Raw genomic sequence first — 19,553 nt, 5'->3', positions numbered from 1 at the left:
GTTGGGCAAGAGTGTGGTTTATTCAGCTTGTATACCATCATTAAAAAATTTTCACTTACTTCGAAGCTTCTGCCACCCAAACATGTTAAATAAGTAGATAAATAAGCTCCAGCTGACACAGGCCCAATCAATAAAACATTTAAAAGTATTTAAAAGAGCCGCATCTTTTGCTTATCACCACTGATCTCTAGACCATGTGGCTAGAAAAGCTCACACTCAATACACCTGTCTTTTCTGAGCAGTGAAATCAATGCAGTTTCTGTGCTGTTATAAATATCATAGATAAGTAAATCCCAAGCAAATGAAGCACTTAAGAAGGAAGAAGCATGGTGGCGTGAATCCAAAGTAGCATCAAGGGCTTCGGGTTATTTTTACAAGACGAATGAACTTAGACTTCGTCAGAAAATGTATTAAACATATCCAGTATGTGCTAGGAAGAATACTAGAAGAATACTAACTAGCTGTGATGAAACATTGTTTATCTTGTTCAAAAAATACACGCATTATGGCATAAATTCAGGGGCTGATGGAGACCAATCTGCATTTCCTCAGAGAGAAGCAAAGTGCAAAGTATTGGTGCTGTTTTTGCAGTCTTTTGTTTAATGAGCAGCAGCGATATGCTACCAGCGTGAGCTGTATTAAATATCACATCCTCGGTCTTTGAGGAACTGTAATATCAAAAGCTTTAAATGTTTAACTTTATATATTTTACTTGTTTTTCTCCTCTTTAACGAGCGCTGTATTTTCTTCTGCTTTGTAAGAGCCGTGTTTAACTATTTGTCGAATTAATTGAATAAATAATAGAGTAATTTGGAGCTTTTAAGCTCGTCCAATTGAAGAGCATAATTTACCTTTACACAACAGTGTGAATGAATTTGGCTCCATACTGAGAGTGACACACTAATGAATTAACTAAGTGCACTCTTGGACAGAGTCTAATCTCGTTGTAGGGACTGCTCCCTCAAGGACTCCTAGAGGAGACCGCTGACATTTAACCAGTGGAATCCTCACAGGTCCAGCCCTCAGGGGATTCAAGCCCTGTTAAAGTCCGACAGAGAAGCTGCGGCGTGTAGTCCTGGTCCATCCAGCTCTGACTCTCTGCGGCCTCAGAAGTGCCGCTGCCATTAAAAACCGGAAATTTTAAACATGGAGGACTAGTAGTGGAGAAGGCAGGGCAAACACACCGTACGATAAAGCAGAGGCAAAGTTAAAAGCGAATGGGGACCCCCTTCTTTATTAGAAATGTCTCATGGTTGTTAGTGACAGGCCTTCAGTTTGATTTCCTCATCTGTATTCTCTGTCTTCCCCTTCCTTTTATCGCAGTCTGCGTTCTTTCAGTCTCCTTACAACTTGTAGTCTGTTTTTCGTGTCACATTTACGACCTTCTTCATACTTTTGTCTTTGCAGAGTTAAGATGAAACACTGAAATAGTACGTTTTCATTTGCTTTGGAGTAGAACTTACACTGTTTAAGGTTTATTAATTGATATTAATTGGAAATCATTCCTAAGAAATTCTGCTGCCTATGTTAGTCAGAGGACTTCACTGAGCACATCAGAGGTGTTCAGCTAATCTTGGACTGTTCGATTTTTCAGAAACGGTCCCAGCACCGTCCTCTGGGTGTGCATGATAGGATGTGATCTGAAATATTTTGGTTAAGTGTGTCTTGCATAAGCTATTTATTCTCAAGGATTTGTCTCTGTCCCTGATAAGAATCCTTGGCTACTGCAAACTGTGCACAACATGCTTGATAAGAAAGGTGATGTACCAAGAAATTCACCAGACGTATATTGATATTATATACATTATCTATGACATAGAGTACTCTTCGTCCAGCGCTTTGCCTTTTAAGTGCTGTCTGACAACTGGCATGACTTTCTTTTAGCCACACTTCTACAGCCTAATTGACGTAATGCTGCACAGGCAACTGTCCAGCATCTATCTATCTGTAGAGGATCTCAGAGGTATTACTGAAGTGAGCACTACTTTCTTGGTCACTTGCCTTCCTTCCTTAAACTTTTACTGAGTTGGCTGAAAGGCCAAGTCAGAAATGTGCTTCCTGATTTCTTCCTTTTCACAATGATGCCCACAAAGCTCCTGGGAAGTTTCATCGATGCCGCAGTTTCTCTCACTCTTTCATTGATCGGTGCTGCAGCATAATTGTATTTTGAAATTTTTTGGACTATAGAAATGTAAGGATACTTTTTTTTTGCTCTGTTATTAGGTTAGTAGGTTCTGTAAAATCTATCAAACTGATTACAATAACACAGGTAGCAATTAAAAATGTCTTTTTTTTTCATTTTAAATATTAGTAGGAGTATTTAGTGGGAGCACTTTTGCATTTGAGGGTTTTTTATGTTCATTTTTTATGCATTTCAGCGTTACTGTGACACAAAATTAGTATTAGCTCTCAGTTAATATTTGAATTGTACCATAAACAGAATGCTCCTCCATCTCTATCTTTCTATATATCTCTGCTGTATGTGTCTCCTTCTTTCATAAGTAGCAGTTCTCAGAGGGAGAAGAGTGATTCCCACAGTGCACTTCAGATAAGACACAGCAGGGAACTGTCTTCATCCCTCCTCAACCATCTCTCCACTTAACATTCTTCTTCCCAAGGAAATAGCCCCATTTATTCAAAAGCTGCAAAGCACTGTCAAGGCTTATATGCTGGAATATGTGCCGTGACAAACCAATTGGCTTTTGCTCTTTTGAAGATATAGGTAGTGACACATACATGGTTCTCAACTAGCATTCAGTAGTATCCAGTTTAGCTGCCAGTGCTCACCCATTCTTGTGTCCTTGTTGTTTACTGTCTGTCTCATTTATGGAGAAATGATTGCGTAGTCTTATAGGTTAATAAAACCAGAATTATTCACTGCCTTGTATTTTGCGCCTGGTCACTCACATCGACTTCACACGAGTCCAATCAATAGCCCAATAGGAAGGGTACTGTGACCAATTGGAAAGGAGAAAAGTGCTAGTAGAAGACAGTATTGTGTAGTGGCTGCTTAGAGAATATTTCAGGCCGTGGAGCTCTCTTTAGTGTTGGACTGCTGGAATGCAGAGAAATCCATCAAGAGGAGCTGACGATCCAAGGAAACTCTTTAAATAGGTTGCTTTATTGTTTTGCTCTTAGTATTAAAATGCACCGTTTATGCAAACTGAGCAGTTTGACCTTCAGAGACTAAAGGGAAGCAAGAAGATAAGACTGAATAATGTGACTGGTTAATGTTCGCATTCAGTTTTCAGGGAGAGATTCCAAAAAAATCGAATAGCGGCTCAGACGCGAGTTTCACCCTCACGCAGGCGAGCCCGCTAACCTGAGCAGCACCACACTGGCACACTGACACATTCTGCTGAGAGTTGGTCATCTGCACATCCTGGCAAAGCTTTGAACTGTTGTTGCTTGAAGTGCTTTGAATGCTGTGCCTCTGTCAAATCTGAGAGATCAAAACTGGTGCTGGCGTGTGCGCGCGTGTGCGTTTACATATATGAGCGCGTTGCGTTATTTACCGAACCTTGCGGCGTTTGACCCTGGCGGTGTTTATGAGTTATTGTTTCACAGGTTGCTGCGCAAAGAGAGATAGAAGGTGGCATGCTTCAGGGGAAGAAAAGGATACATCAGATCACATTCTTTATCCACACACACACACACACACACACACACACACACACACACACACACACACATTTAGATATCATCCTAACACTTTTTCCAAAAAGTGCCACACACACACACACACATACATGCATTCACCCAACACAACACTTAACCATCAAACTGCCTCCTTGACATCAAAGCAGAATTGATAATGTCGACATCCATTCCACACACACACACACACACGTTACATGCAACAGTATTTAATTAATTCACCTAGAGTTTGATTGCGTATATTTTCATCCAATTAATTTGTTGCTGTGCTCGGGTGTCGCGCTGCAGGCTGTGGGGTACCTTTAGAGGTGTTTCCAATTTCCTCCTAAGCAGACAACTTGACAAACGTATTAAATATATCAGAGAAATGCAGCTTAGATGTTTATTCAAATGCAGTTATTGTTGTGGGGGAGTGGATTAGTAACTCTGTTCCTTCACTCGGCAATTGTCAGCCAGGTTACACTCAAAGTGATGCAGCAGAGCTTCTCAGGGACCCAAAAAGAGAGAGCAGAGCATGGAAAGTGACTGAAAGCTGTCAGCTCTGGTTGTTGTTCTCAATTTTTAAAAATTAGTTTTTATTTTCATTTTTTTCTAACAAGAAATAGATTTTCTGCTCTTCCTTTTTCGCTCTTATTGCCACAGTGTCGTTCCCTGTAGTCAGAGCAACTGCACTAAAAGAAATATAATGTTAACCCGAGGCCTCCGATTACATCTGAGCATTCACAACTTTCAGACCTACTTTAAAAAAAAAAAAAAAAAAAAAAGTAAATTATATTAATTTTCACTACATAAATCTGAGAAACGATCCGGGACCCCGTCTGCATACATTACACAACACAGCGAGGATTCCAGGGGTAAAAAACTTGCTCTGTTACTCTCGTTGACATTTGTTGCTCTCCTTAAATTCTCATATGGCAGTCTAGCTTAATGTGGTTGGACAGACCCGTTTGCGATGCTGTTTATGTTTGCATGCAGAGACCACTCCGAGAGAGCAGAGCACACATTTCATTACACAAATTACAAATGCGTACACACATATGCCCACGCGAGGTCTGATTCTGCTCATACTGTCTACCCCCTCTAACCCAGGCGTTCACACACAGTTACACAGTTTCATGGACTCTGACACACCACTATTTACACACACACACACATGCACATGCAAATAGGCTTCTACACTCCCCTGACACCAGTGCAGACAGACTGTGGGGTCAACTGCTCTCTTACTGTGTCACTTTAGCTCTGGCTCAGGGCCCAGCTCAGTTCAACACTATGACCTCCCCATGTGGTCACACTCTGCCCCTGCGATAGACAAGACCACACACACACGTAAACTTAGACACCCATACATACACACACATACACACACACACTCTCTGGTCTGTGTCTACAGGTCTGGTAAACAGGAGGAGAGAGTAGAAGACCTGTGCAAGTGGATTTTATTTTTCTTTTTTAGTGGAATATCAGGATGCGTCCCATCCTCCTTCACGTCCTTTCCCCTCTGTACCTGTACACATTCTCATTTCTTATTAATCGTGCATGTATTTGTGGCTGTTTTGAGATAAAATTCCAATTAATGATGCCGTTGTTCCACAGACTTTTCGGGCTACCTGGAAAATGTGTGTCTTTATACAGCCTTCTCTTTTTTTTATTTAATTTTTTCTTTTGTTTGTTTGGTTTTTTATTTCACACATGACCCTCTGGTGTAGCATCTTGCAGCCTTTCTGGGCATTTCATATATCTTTGCTTTTAGCTTTTTGATACCCAAGACCATTTCTGTGGGCAACACAGATAGGCAATGCATATATTTACAGACAGCAAAGCGCAAGAAATACTTTCTGTTGTAGGGATAGATGCATTATTGTAACAACAACAGTTTGCCTTACCCCGGCAAGTTGCTCTTTCACTTGCAAACAAGAGGGTTAAGTCTGCCATAAATTTGTCTTGTGTGCCTGATCTCCACGGACAACTCAAAACCAACGTTGGGGTTATTGTTTCACATTCGCGTCAGTTTAGCTGTATTACTGAAATCATTGCTTTTATTTATCCAGATGGACTACAAATACTTTGTTATTAGATGTCATTATTCATGGGAAACACTGCTGGGGATCAATCGCAATCACAACCAAATTGTTTTGGATAATAATAATTATTAATTAAGTTAAACTGCCATCTGTTGCTTTCGTAGTTAATAAAACCTGTACCTGCTTCATTCTTTATTTTTCTCTGACTTTTAAATGTAATTATAGGAGATATGTGGGCGACCGTGGCTCAGGGGGTTGGGAAGCGCATCTGTAACCGGAAGGTCGCCGGTTTGATCCCTGGGCTCTCTGTCCTGGTCGTTGTGTCCTTGGGAAAGACACTTTACCCTACTTGCCTACTGGTGTTGGCGCGACATGGCAGCCTCGCTTCTGTCAGTTTGCCCCAGGGCAGCTGTGGCTACAACTGTAGCTTGCCTCCACCAGTGTGTGAATGTGAGAGTGAATGAATAGCTTTGGGTGCCTTGAAAAGTGCTATATAAATCCAATCCGTTATTATTATATCTTCCTGCATACACTTGGGTTGTTGTTTGTATATATTCACTTCTCTGTGTGTCTTCTTTGATGTGTCTTTCAGGACACACCAGTGGGCAGATCCATATTCATGGTAAACGCCTCCGATCCAGACCAAGGCACTGGGGGCAGTGTTCTCTTCTCCTTTCAGCCACCTTCTGCCTTTTTCGCCATTGATGGAGCCCGAGGCACTGTCACTGTGACCAGAGCTCTGGACTATGAGACGACGACAGCCTACCAGCTCACCGTCAACGCTACGGTCAGCACACATACAGTATCAAAACTTAGTCTCTGTTAGCAAAATTGCATTAGCGCTGTTAAATGTATACTGTGTTTGTTTGTTTGTGTTTTTTGGTTTCTGAAAGGATCAAGACAAAATCAGACCTCTGTCACGGCTTGCCAGCTTGGCTATCACCATCACTGATGTCCAAGACATGGATCCCATTTTCACCAATCTGCCCTACAGTACCAACATACAGGAGGATGTTCCCCTGGTCAGTAATACAGTCCCACTTTACATCTCACCACCACAGTGTGTACCCTCTTCAAGCAGCTTTCGTCTTTTCTTTCTTTCCATCCTGCTCTGATGCCAGAACATTCAACTTATATTTTACCTCATTTCTCATATCCCGCTCCTCCTGTCTCATGCTCATGTTGCTCTTTGATTATTCAGTAGGTGTATACAACTCGTGCAAAGAAATATGATTAAAAACAAAGAGTTTCTAAAAGCAGAATGGGAGAATGAGCCTTTAGCTTTCAGGACCTTCTTCTGTGGAATCAGTTCCCAATCTGAATAGGATACAGATGGTTCGTACTTTTTAGGTTAGGCTTAAAATTCCCCCTTTTGAAAAAGCTTATAGTAGATCAGCTGACCATGAATCCTCCCCTAGTTAGGCTGTAACAGGTCTTGGCTGTGGGGGTTTCCCATGATGCTATGAGCATTTCTCCTTCACTCACCTCTATGTGTTTACAATTGAACTCACAGTGTGTCTTTTGTCCTGTCTCCCTCTCCTCACTGCCAAGTCTGGTTCTGCCAGAGGTTATTTCCTGTTAAAAGGGAGTTTTTCTTTCCCACTTTTGCCACGTGTTTGCTCAGAGGGGTCATTTGACTGTTGGGGTTTTCTCTGTATTATTTTTGGGGCCATACCTTACACTATAAATTACCTTGAGGTGATTGTTGTTGTAATTTGGGCTCTATGGTAAATGGCCTGTATTTACATAGCGCTTTACTAGTCCCTAAGGACCCCAAAGCGCTTTACCTATCCAGTCATCCACCCATTCACACACTGGTGATGGTAAGCTACAGTGTAGTCACAGCCACCCTGGGGCGCACTGACAGAGGCGAGGCTGCCGGACAATGGCGCCACCGAGCCGGGGCTCGAACCGGCAACCTTCCGATTACAAGGCGAACTCCCAACTCTTGAGCCACGATCGCCCATCTATAAAAAAAACTGAATTGACTCTAATTGAATGACGGCATGATATTTCACATCTTATCGTCACTCCTGAGCCTCCAACACTGGAAATGTTGGAAATGCACCCAAATTCAGTCCAGTGCCCCCATATACAGCACTGTGGTGGTTGAAGATGGTAATTACTGTTATAGATTTACAATCCTCATCCATAGATGCGAAGCCCCTGCCAAAGGTCACAAGGGCTACAGGATTTCTGGTCTTATGCGCTCATACTGTGGCATGTGTATGAAGTCTGGGTATAACATGAAGTACATTAGGGACTCAAAATGGCCGTAGCTTTGTTTCAGTTTCAAGTAGGTTTATAATGGGTATGTGATACACTAAATGTCTGTTTCTCTGTACACCATTATGTTCACTCTCCTGGCTCAGCTCTTAAACTCAGTTCCCAGGTGGCTAATGGTCCAGCTACTGATGTTTCCACTTGTAGAGAGAGAATTACACACAGGGGCATAACACTGTCCGTCCCGATTGTGGTTTCTCACTCTATCAGTTTTCGTTCTGTCTCGTCCCCAGTCTCTCACCCATATCAGCCCCCCGACTCACACAACAACCCGCACGTCCCTCGTTCCCAGCCCGAATGCGCTGTAGTAGAAATGTCAAGTGCTACATTTGCATGCATATTAACGGGGCGTGACGGAGTCGAAGCCCGGTGTCTCCCGGACTCTCTGATTCATCAACTGTCACCAGGAAGGTCACAATAGGAGGAAGGGGGGAGGTGTGAGGGTATGGAAAGAGAATAGGATGTCGGGGTGGAATGAGAAAAAGGTGACCGGAGAGAAGAAAAAAAGCCAGGTATAAAGTTAGATGAGGGAATAAGAGGGAAGATTTTTTTAAAAAGAGTCCAATTACATTGGATTGTAAAGTTAACATTAGTAAGTGGATTCCAGATCACAGCAGCTTGGAAGCTTTAATCCTCAGTAATACTGCCTCGGAGTGCCTCATCTCTTACCTCTAACAGTAGGGGGCAGTGTCTAATCCTATTACAGTTACAATGTAAGAGCAGGTCACGGCAGATACACAGCCAAAATCAGAAATCTATTACTTAGCCCTGTTGACCCCACTACAGACACAGGATTACAACAGTGCTTAAAGCCAGACACATAAGTACAAGCCCGCAGCAGCACCACACTTATACACAGACACTCCTTCAATGACCTCATGTGGTATTCTGTGTCATTTCCATTATGCAGTGTTTGGTGGTGATAAGCCGAGGGCGTACAGTGACGGAATGAGTGTCAACTGTTCTCAAGGCCCTTGACATTTACACGTAGAGATATCAAACTTGGGTCCCTGTCATAGGTCATTTCTCAAAGGTGTAAGTGCGCACGCTCTGTTTCTACCTTTCCCTCTCTGGCGGCCTGTTTGTTTCTCTGTTTCTGTCTTTCTTTTATTCCTGGGCCAATCAAGCAGTCATCCAGGGAAAAGTTTGACAAAGGAGTAGAAGAAATGCTTTTTTATTATTATTATTATTTTCAGATGAAATCACAGGGCAGGGTTTTTAGCTGTTATAGCTGTGAATCTGTGCTCGGACTGACGTTTAAGCCCCTTCTAGGACAAACGCAATTTGGCTGTCAACTCAATGAGGAGAAGGAGAGGAGGATGGGGGGGTAATGCACTGTATAGCTAGAAATGAAAGGATGAAAAGAGGGAGAAGAGGTTCAGTGTATACATGTTAGTGTGTGTCTGCATGTGTGTGAAGGAGGGGAGGGATTGTATCTTTGACGCTTGATTGAACATATTGCACTTGTGTGGACAGCTCGAGAATATTGCTCATATTACTTCAGCATCACTTCTCCACACTCACTTTCTCTATTCCTCTCTTAGTATGTCCCTGCATCTTTCTCGTTTGTGTGTGTGTGTGGGTGTGTTTCCCCCTCAGTTTGTGATAGGTGCGAATCAGTCTCTCTAAAAGGCTTGTAATTGATTCTGCTGTAATTGGTCAATGACAGGAGATGCTTTGGCAGAAATGGAGCATAAACACGTCTTAGACACAATTTGCAGGATCAATGGGAGGCAGCCTGCTCGGGTGTGAGTGAGAGGGCTGAGATGGGAGTAAGGGAGGGAGGGAGGAGAGAAGGAAGGAAGTAAGGGAAGGTCTCTCAATCTCACACTGCAGCACAGGGGTTTTTAAGTACCACCGCTGCGTCTGATTGAGGCAAGAAGGCTGAGAAAGCTCAGCGGATCAAAGACTTTTCAAATAGCTTTCTGTCTTTCGTTTTGATTTTTTTTCTTCTCTTTTTTCAGCTGTCACACTGTGGTTTTGTTGAGTAGCAGAGTCATTGACGCAGCAGGGGAACTTCGAAACAATGAAAGGAGAAATAAACCCCAATGAAATGCTAATAACACACATAAAGAAAAAATAGTTTGTGATTTGCCTGCACTTTTTACATTTTTTTCCACCCTCTCCATTGAAGAGATACAAAGGAGGATTGGAAATACGATACTGTTATGCTTTAAAATTTGATGGGCACGTCTTTGTGAGAGATAAGTGGATATTTACGGTTTTGATATGCCTAGGAATATTCTGTTAGCTTGTTGATGCTTTGGTTACAGATATTTGATTCACCGGTATAAACTAAGGTATCCTGTCCTGATTTTTAAAAGAAGAAAAGAGAAAGGGAGATTTCAAACACATTCAAGGCGTCTATCATCCTGTGTGCACATAGCAGAGGACAAAATAGCATGTAGTTGTATTTTATTTAGCAAAAACTGCTAACTGTGTCCCAAGGGTTTGATGTTATTGTTTTTTCTCTGATTAAAGTGGAAACTACTTTTCAACAACTAAAAAAATGTGTCTGTGAAGACTGCATGCAGCTTACAGGTTATATTTGTGCGTGCGTGTGTGTCTCTGCAGGGATACGAAGTGCGGAAGATAACAGCCATTGACCAGGATCTTGGTCGACCAAGAGGAATCGGCTACACCATCATCACAGGTCTGAGTCACATAATCGATCTGACATCCGCAGCACATAGAGGGGAATCGATCACCTCTTATCATAATTCCGCAGTAATAATAGACAAGTCTCATCAAGCACAACAGTCAATAACAGCAGAGAGGAGCGCCTCAGAATTGGAGAATAGGCTTGGCTCTGAGCATTTATTAATCACTGTTTTGGTTCAGTTATGCAGAAGTCAGCTTTCATTTTGTGTTATCATTCTTAAGTTGGCTTGTGCCATCAAAACAGGATTATGATTTGTCAGCGTGACAAATTTTACCTTCGGCAGACGAGAAGGATGCCACGATTTTTCTGTTGTCGTCTCCGTTTGCGGTTTTTTTTGTTTTGTTTTCTTTAAGATTTTGTTTTAGATTTGAGATAAAGGGCCAAAACAAATGACCGCCATATTAAGCTCACTTCGGAAATCCCTGACTTGTGTTGGTGTTACTATATCTGAGAGCTTTACTTTGGAGTTGTACAGCTTGTATGGTGCTGATAAGGATGAAGCAGTGATCCTGCATTAAATACTCAGTTTTCTTACTTCTGCCAAGGATATGATGTTTATGCCTGCCAGTTGCTTTGTCTGTCTGTCTGCCAGGAAGATATCTCACAAACTGAACTGACTTCATGAAAGTTGGTGGACAGATTGACCCTGGGGCAAGGTTGCTTAAAGTTAAACTTTGGTGTTGATCCGTATCTGGGGATAGACAGGTATTTGTAATGACATGAATACTATATTCATCCTTCCGAGGCTCAAGGAATCAAATTAATATAAAGATTTCGTGAAATAATTATTGTTATGAGTACTAATGGCATGCAGCAAAAGCATTGCGTATTAACTCTGCACACACTTTGTAGCTTTGTGTCTTAATCTTTATGCGCCACTGCACCACTTTGCTCTGTAAAACTGGCTTCACATGCTTCGTAATCCTGTAAAACTCGTTGTTAAGCTTGGGCTAAAGGTGCAGATGGATATCTGGGAGAAGTTACAACAAGAGTAATATTGACTGACTATGTAACAGGATAAACTTTAAATGCACCCCAGTATTATGAATATAACTAGATTAAGTGAATGATTCAGCTGTCATGTTTACACCTGTGCCAATTTATCTTACAGTTAGCTCTTAATGCAGGAAGCATAACTCAGAACAGCTTAATGACATAATGATGACAATATCCTAAATTCCTCCTGCTGTAGTCAATTACTCTCTTTTTTAAGATGCTATTATTTTGTAACTACAACTCTTAATCAGTTTAAAAGAAAAGGTATTAATGAAAAGATTTGCTGGGATTAATTGCAATAAATTACCTTTTTAAGACTGAAGCTTCTGATCGAAGAATGGAAAAAAGCATGGAATTAATATAGAATTTAATTTCCTCTAAGTGGAATAAGTGGAAGTGAATATTAACATTAAATATAAATAACCCATACTTACAGTAATGTGCAAAAGTCTTGAATCACCACTCATTTCTTTATGTTTTACTTCAAAGTAGCAAGACTGTTGTTCAAGAGCTCGTGAGGCGATACTTATCAAGACTTTCTGAACATCTTTCAAAGACTTTCTTTGGTTATTGTGAGAAAGGCTGAAGTATATCAAATTACACAGGAGAGAGGTGCAACAGTGAGTGTCTGCAGCCCTCTGTAAAACACGGTGGAGGCTCCGTCAAGGTTTGGGACTGCATATCTGCCAGTTCAGCTTGATGATGATCCCAAACACACTGCCGAATTCGTTAAAAGCATGTTGACTGTCTAATATCTCTATAAATTGATGCACTTATCTCCTATTTTCCTATCAAATGATAAATAAATGACAGGTAGCTGAAGGCTTTTGCACAGTCCTGTGGCTTGAATGAATACTTAGTAATATTTATTGAGAGAAATGTAATCATATTGCCCAGTATACCCAGCTAATCAACCTTTTTTAATTTTCTCCAAATCAGTAGTCACTGTGACGCCATCTTGCTTGAGTCCATTTCCTTATTTTAAACTTAAGCATGCTCGTTTTAAGTTTCAACGTTGCCCCAGGGTAATTGGCCTGGACAAATGTTTATAGAGTTAATTACTGGAAGGCAGACTTTTTTTTGTGCACATGGATATGAATGTATTTTCATGTGCCAGAAAAGCAGAACTCATGGAAGTGGATGCAGGCCAGACACAGACAGATCGAGAGTTGACTGCACATTAACTTAATGTTAGTGCTATTTGTTGACATCGTATCTGAAGAGAATGGAAAACAAGTTTACCTGATGACTGTTCCATCAGTTTACCCTCAGCTGTTTCTTTTTTTCTCCTCATTGATGCACATTAACACCTGTTTTGACACGGGGACGGTGAGCCACCTGTGCAATTTACAGAACCCTACACAACTTGTGAAGTGATCTAGCCGTGCTAATTGTGTTCATTTTTCTTTCTAATGTGTCAGATATTACAATTGACTCACAAAAAAGAATGCAGTAATTTTGACAGCACTATTATAAATTATTCTTGACTGTCACAAAGCTTCTGTGAGCGGCAAATAGTCAATTTAAATTATGATTTATATCTGAGTAATTGACCCAGTTGTGTTGCTTGTATGCATCACAGCCGCTGAGCGTATCAGTCAGACTTGTGCGGCCTGTTTGAGAATACAAACCTGAATCATAGTTAATCAGGAGAGACATGAAGCATCTCTATTTCTATTAAGATAAAACACACAAACACTTTTGACTCTGTTGTCCATCCACTGCTGCAATGCTTCTTTAATACCCCTGCAGGGTGTTTATTTCAACCACAATCAGTGTTTCAGTCCTGAAGGACGAACAATCCCTCAAAGATCCTTCAGGACTGAAACATTGATCTGCGTGGTGGAAAATAAACACCCATTGGGAGGATTACAACCGTCTGTGGACTGTATCCTTTAAACTCTGCTTGCCCCCTGTTGAGCCCAGAATGGCCAGGATGGAGGGACATCGGTGCCTCCACTATTGCCAGCTGGCTGATAAGGGCTGGCACCGCTTGATATGCTTGGCACACCATGGGAATTTGTGGTGATAAAGATATTCAGTCTTCTACCATCTGCTGAGTCACTGCGCAATCTCACAGCTGAACGAAGGAATTTGACCCTTTGTCCACGCATGTGCGCAGCCATGCATTATTTGTGAGTGTGTGCGCTTGATAGCTGTATGCTCAGGACAGAGAGGCCACTGCCCAGCCCACTTCTTTACTGAGCTCACCATAAACCTGCTGCTCCCATTCAGTGCACACACCTACTCAGTCTTACTTACCGTCTGCTGCCACATGTTGTATTGTTGTGTGTGTTGTGCTTGTTGCAAAGTTGAGCTTGGCTGAGTTAAGCTCTGGAGGAGAAAAGCATTAAAAAGACATTAATTAGGTGGTGCGATGTATTCCCGGTCGTTGCAAAATCAAGAGTTATAGCACCGCACTAAGCCCTTATGGAGATGGAGTCTGTAGGCTTGATAAAATCATTATAAGTTTGATAGATAATGGAAGTTGAAGGGTGATGTAGTGCTAGGAGATAAAGGTGGGAGGGTAAGGTTATATGATGATGCATTTTGCATGGATATATGTGTGTGTAGCCTCTATATGTGTGTGCTTGTACATGCACGCTTACACATATGCCTCTGTCTATCTGCTCAGATTGGTGCGAGGGCGTGCTTGTTTGCAGACTTAAGTGTGACTCTGCATGACTCCTCTCTTGCCTTCCCGCTCCTCACCCCGAGTGTCCTCTGAGACTGCGGCTCACTCCTGCGGGACTCGTCTCATTAGTTCAGTAATTAAGATAAACGAGGTTTTAATTGCAGCTGTGATTCACGCTAATGATTGTGGGACTCAAGATGAGGATTTCCTCTCCCTCCTCCAATCAGAGGAGTGTATCTGGGATTTGATGTGTACATGAGATAGAATCACAGCAGCGCTCTGCCCGCAGTGTTGCAGTTGTTATTTTTTTGTTATGATGAAGGAGATTCAGGGTAGCGGTTCTGATGGTAAATCCCCGGTCCACAGGGTGAGACTTAGCCCTCTTATTGGACCTCTGACTCACTGCTCTCATTATATATCACTTTAGCAATAGCCCACTGCTGAACTATCCACTGGATTTTTCCTGCTCTAAACATCTGTGGGGGGTTTTCTGACCCAAAATGCTCCAACAATTCCTCAATTACTGGAAATGAGAAAGAAAGGTTTTATCGCACACCTATAGTGGCTGTTGCCTTAAACAAACAAACATATTCATGTATACTCCTGACAGAGTTTTGGTTTTTTTAAGTGTGGCTAAAACACAATCTTTCTTCTGAGTTGATGGTCGGTAAATTACTTAATGCTCATCATTGTCAGTGGTACTAAAGTCGCTCCAAATATACAAGTTACTTTTTATTTCATGCATTTATTACTTAATGATGTTGATTCCTGCATATCTTAAATGGGGCGTGCAGTATAATCATCAAAACAGCTTAAAAGCAGCTTAAAAGCAGCATTGACCATGCAATGTGCCTGCAAACAAGATTAAAAGACAATACTTAATTCACGTTGTAGTAATCATGTTAGCATGCTCCTTAGTGCTGAGAGGCATGCTGAATTGAAATAAAATCAGTCCAGCATGCCTTTTTGCGATTATTGTATTTGTCATTTTTGCAAGGCTTTTTATTTGGGAAAGTTGTGCAGCAGATCCTTATTGATTACTCTTAGTGGTCCTTCTTCCTACTTATTCAGTCACACATCTGCCATGTAATAAAATTTAAATACACATTAAAAACCTTTTTTTTAAGAAAAAGAAGAAGAAAGAGAAGCTCAGTCATTCAGGAGACTAGGGAGTAGATCTGTGGCTCCTCCTCCTTGGGGTAGCTTGTGCTTCAGGTGTTTCTGTATGAAAACATTTGACCTCAGGATGGATGGTTGGATGGATACTTGGCACCCAGATGTCTTTGGAATCAAATATCTGCGTGCTTAGTCTTGTTTCACCGCTTGCTGTGACTCCTGTTCCTCTCAGGAATATCAGATTACATGTTCCCATGACAGTTCTCCTCTAACGCTAGCATCTCAACTTTGACTCAAGTTGTTAGATCTTTGGAAAGATTTGTCAGATTAATCCCTCTAAAAGATAAGATCATAACAGCTTTGCACCTCTGTCATCACTGAGATGATGCTCAGCTATGCTATCAAGCTACAGCAGAGCTAAAGAAGAAACTAAGCACATAAATAAATTGCGACTAAAAAGAAAGGTAAAGATCAAAGAGTACACAAACCCGGGGTGTTTCTGACTGATGAGCTTCTACACCAATGAGCTTCTGCCATAGCATTGTATTACATTATTCACATCTATAGCATTACATCATAGCTTTTGGACAGCAACTCAAGCAATAAACAATCCCAAAACGTCAGCCATCATCTGCTCAAACCCATCCCTGAGGACGACAGGGGGGAAACACAGACAACACTAGTCAGTCTCAATGACACCCCCAATGACCTGAGGAACTATCACTCTAAAGCCCAGATGGACTCATTTTAGCACAATGTCTACTCGCTACATGCTCATGTCTATCTGCACACATATATGCTCGGACAGATCACCTACTTCACACTTACAGACAGATATTAAAGCACAGTATTCATCTTAAGAAATATAAAAAATACCCAATATTGACCTACTGAACATATTTTACCTGCTAAAAATAACTTTCTGTCTTGCTTTCTGTGATTTCTATTATAGAGGACTTGAGGCAAGCAGTCTTGCCCCAAAAATACTGCTGTCCGTTAGGATAAGAGTTAAGCTTATGTAAAGTTTCTGTAGCCTCTCCTCTGCGCTGTAATAATAGTGTAAGAATAAGCAGAATAAACGTCAGCCTTGCGTCTCACAGAACGAAAGGACATCCCCCAAGCCTTTCATATCAGCCTCTTGTTTATCTTTGTGTGCTTGGTTCTATCGCTTTTGTCACATGCAAGCACAACTAATCCCACTCTAAGCTCCTTCCATCGCTACACTTTTCTTTCCTTTTAGACCATTCTTCCTTTCTCATTGTAGCGTCTTCGTGCTGGGAAACTGCAGCAAAGATGTTATTTAATTTGCAGCTAAAGTAGTACAGATTTACAATATCATCACTGGGTATTTTGAAGTCTGTCAGGAACCTGAAGAGCAAGACCACATATTGCACGTACACATTTGCCTATGGACACAGAGACAGAACAGGTGTCCACTGTCCACTGCACTTAGTATTAGGGGGGCATCCTCTAGCCTGCCCTCAGCAAAGCGGTGTCACAGGTACGGCCATGCCATTTCCTGCCTGGACACACTGATAAGTTGTAAAGGCGATTATTTCCCGTTGTCTGTCTTTCCCCACATATCTTTATCTCTCAGTACTGCTACACCCTGATGCTCTGATTCCATGCGACTACTGCCTAACTTGTATCAGCAGACATGTTGTAATATGGACAAGCCTAATACCTGTTATTCTATAGGGAGCTCTTATTGTCACTGTCGCATCACGGGGATTTCTCCTGGTTTTCAATTAGACGCTCTGAGGCTCACCACAGCCCGGTGCTATGTAATCTCTCAGGGAAGGCAGATAGTCTGCGGGATGCTGATTGTGACACAATCCCAGGACTAGTGAAGTCTAGTAGAGTGCAGCAATCAAATGCAATCACAGCCAAGTCCAGGCCTCACTTTGTTATGGTGTGATCAGCCTCAGCTTTACAGCAACTAAAATGTGAAGTCAATAATACTGATCATCTCCTTACGATGCAAAATCTGCTGCGTTGTGAGGACATGATGCTCACATCTTTGTGGATGTTATTCTGACATGTGCTAGCCAACTGGATGTGGTGGAAGAACAAGGACACCCCGCATGGCAACAACCCTCCTCAAAGGCATCAGCCCCTGCTAGCAGAGCAATGCATCGTGAAAGAGCACAAAAACTGCACAGCTGTTCAAATTCTTTTCCACTATTGATCTCAGTTATTGGTCTGTATTTTAATTGTAATAAAAGGTCTATTTTGCTTTTGTTATATTTCCAGCATACACTGGAGGTTTATCAATTGCTGTTCTGTTCATTTACCCTTTGGATAAAGAGGACACCACTGGCCTTAAGAAGTGATATTCTAAGCTATTGGCTTGTGAACAACAGCATTTCCCAATGTCAAATCCAATTTCCTCTTCTGCTGTCTTCTAACCCGCTGCTGTTTTGTACTCTGTGCAAAAACTGACTTTGTGTTGTCTAGCACGCTGCAAAAAATCAGATAATAGGGTAAATCAGTCTAGCCTAGTCTCACTGAGAGACACCGACAAGATTTTTCGCAAACACGCTGCTACAAATACACTTCAAATACACACACTAGCGATAAGACCACACTGCCAGTTCAATACTCAGTTGAAAAGAGACTGTGACGTCTTGGGCTGACAGACCAAATCCAGGAATCAATAGCTGTAAGCCTAATTATTTTTCATGAGACCTGAAGATTGTAGATCGTGGATACATTTATCTGTGACCAGGATGAGAATTGTGTTGGTCTGAGGTTAGGTTAGGTCAGTGGCATCTTGAGCTAAAGTCATTGGAGGAAGCGCACAGAATGTTTTAATGCTGTTTGTTCCTAATAAATATGTAATAAAGTAGGATTTATGCCCTGTCCAAACTGCAGTTGGACACTCTCCCATTCCACCCACACACTTCCAACAATGGTCATGGGATGACTGTGTCTTCAATTATTTGTAACGTTACCAAACCAACAGTATTGTTGTTGGCCAGCAGGGTAGAGGTAAACTGTACTTCTCTTCCTCTTTCTTTTGTTTGTTGTTGTTCTTACTTAGCTGTTAATTTCACTTTTCACACATAAGTCAATAAAAAACTATGTTCAGCTGCAGGTAGAAGAGCCAAAAGCTTGGCCTGATCATGTCACGTCGATGGGTGTGGGATCATGTGCAATGTCACAGAACAAGCAAATTTGACTAGTTCTTTTGGTAGAGGCGCAAAAGGCTAACATCTCATTGGATTCACTAAGCACATTCAAAGATAAGTGGCTGCAAGTGCCTGTTGTAAAATCAAGTCAATAAGTACTGCTATGGAAAAAAATTCCACTGTTGTTCAGCAATCCGCCCACTCGTTACTGGAAAAGCAGCATTTGTCTAAATGTTTAGAGCAGGGGTGTCAAACAAAAGGCCCGGGGGTCAGAATTGGCCTAGCAGAGACTCTGGTCTGGCTCATTTGAGAGCTTTGGAAAATGTGAAGGAGGGCATATATTTTAGACTTTTAACTATATTTTACTAAGTTTTCCTACTAATAAATTCATTCATACTGCAGTGAAATAATAGATAAAGAATCAAATGACAGAAAAGTTCTTGTTTTTTCACTATCAACTATAGAACTTTATGAGATTTTATTGTTTGGTTTTTTTTTACAATGCGTCCAGAAAAAGGACATTTTTTGCAAAATACAAAAAAAATAATCTTATTTATAATTACAGCTGTCTGGGCAATGAGCTTTCAGTACTTTTTCCATAAGTTCACATTTATTACTTATCATTTAAGTCATGCTGACAGATTTATTTTATTTTCTACAGCAGTATGTTTTATTATGTACAAAAAGTGAGACATGCTGCTGAATATACTGACAGAAATGGGATGCCCACTTAAAATCAAAGTGGGTTGTATGTACATGAAAGTAAAGCTTAATTTATACATCTGTAGAACCTGTGCAGAGCATGCAACGTAGCCTAGCAAATGGCCAACACCATTAACAGCATTTACACAGGTTGCTGGCAATGAAGGGGACCCACGTCTCTGGAGCTGCACATCAGGTTACAGCATAAGTTAGGCTTTAGGGCTTCAGGTGGCAGGAAGGGTCAAAGCACAAAGACCGCTTACGTGCATCTTACTAGCTGTGTCAACCTGAGTGATCTGTGGTTACAAACAGAAGTCGGTTTCATCTGCCACACATTCTCAGACAAT

The 19,553-nt window shown here is 41.4% G+C and overlaps 1 protein-coding gene across 3 annotated transcripts in view; it reads left to right on the top strand.

The window, feature by feature from the left end:
* Positions 1 to 19,553, top strand: part of cdh23 (cadherin-related 23) — a 195,409-nt gene that overhangs the window by 79,448 nt on the left and 96,408 nt on the right. For all 3 annotated transcript variants that reach the window (XM_026191131.1, XM_026191130.1, XM_026191134.1), the window contains exons 7-9: positions 6,274 to 6,468; positions 6,575 to 6,703; positions 10,539 to 10,617. In XM_026191131.1, the coding sequence (XP_026046916.1) occupies positions 6,274 to 6,468; positions 6,575 to 6,703; positions 10,539 to 10,617 (403 nt within the window). The remainder of the gene's footprint in view (positions 1 to 6,273; positions 6,469 to 6,574; positions 6,704 to 10,538; positions 10,618 to 19,553) is intronic.

This window comes from Astatotilapia calliptera, chromosome 13 (genome assembly GCF_900246225.1).
Source record: "Astatotilapia calliptera chromosome 13, fAstCal1.2, whole genome shotgun sequence".
NCBI classification, from domain to species: Eukaryota; Metazoa; Chordata; class Actinopteri; order Cichliformes; family Cichlidae; genus Astatotilapia; species Astatotilapia calliptera.
Note: the sequence above shows the minus strand (reverse complement) of the source record. Positions and strands in the feature narration are given on the sequence as shown.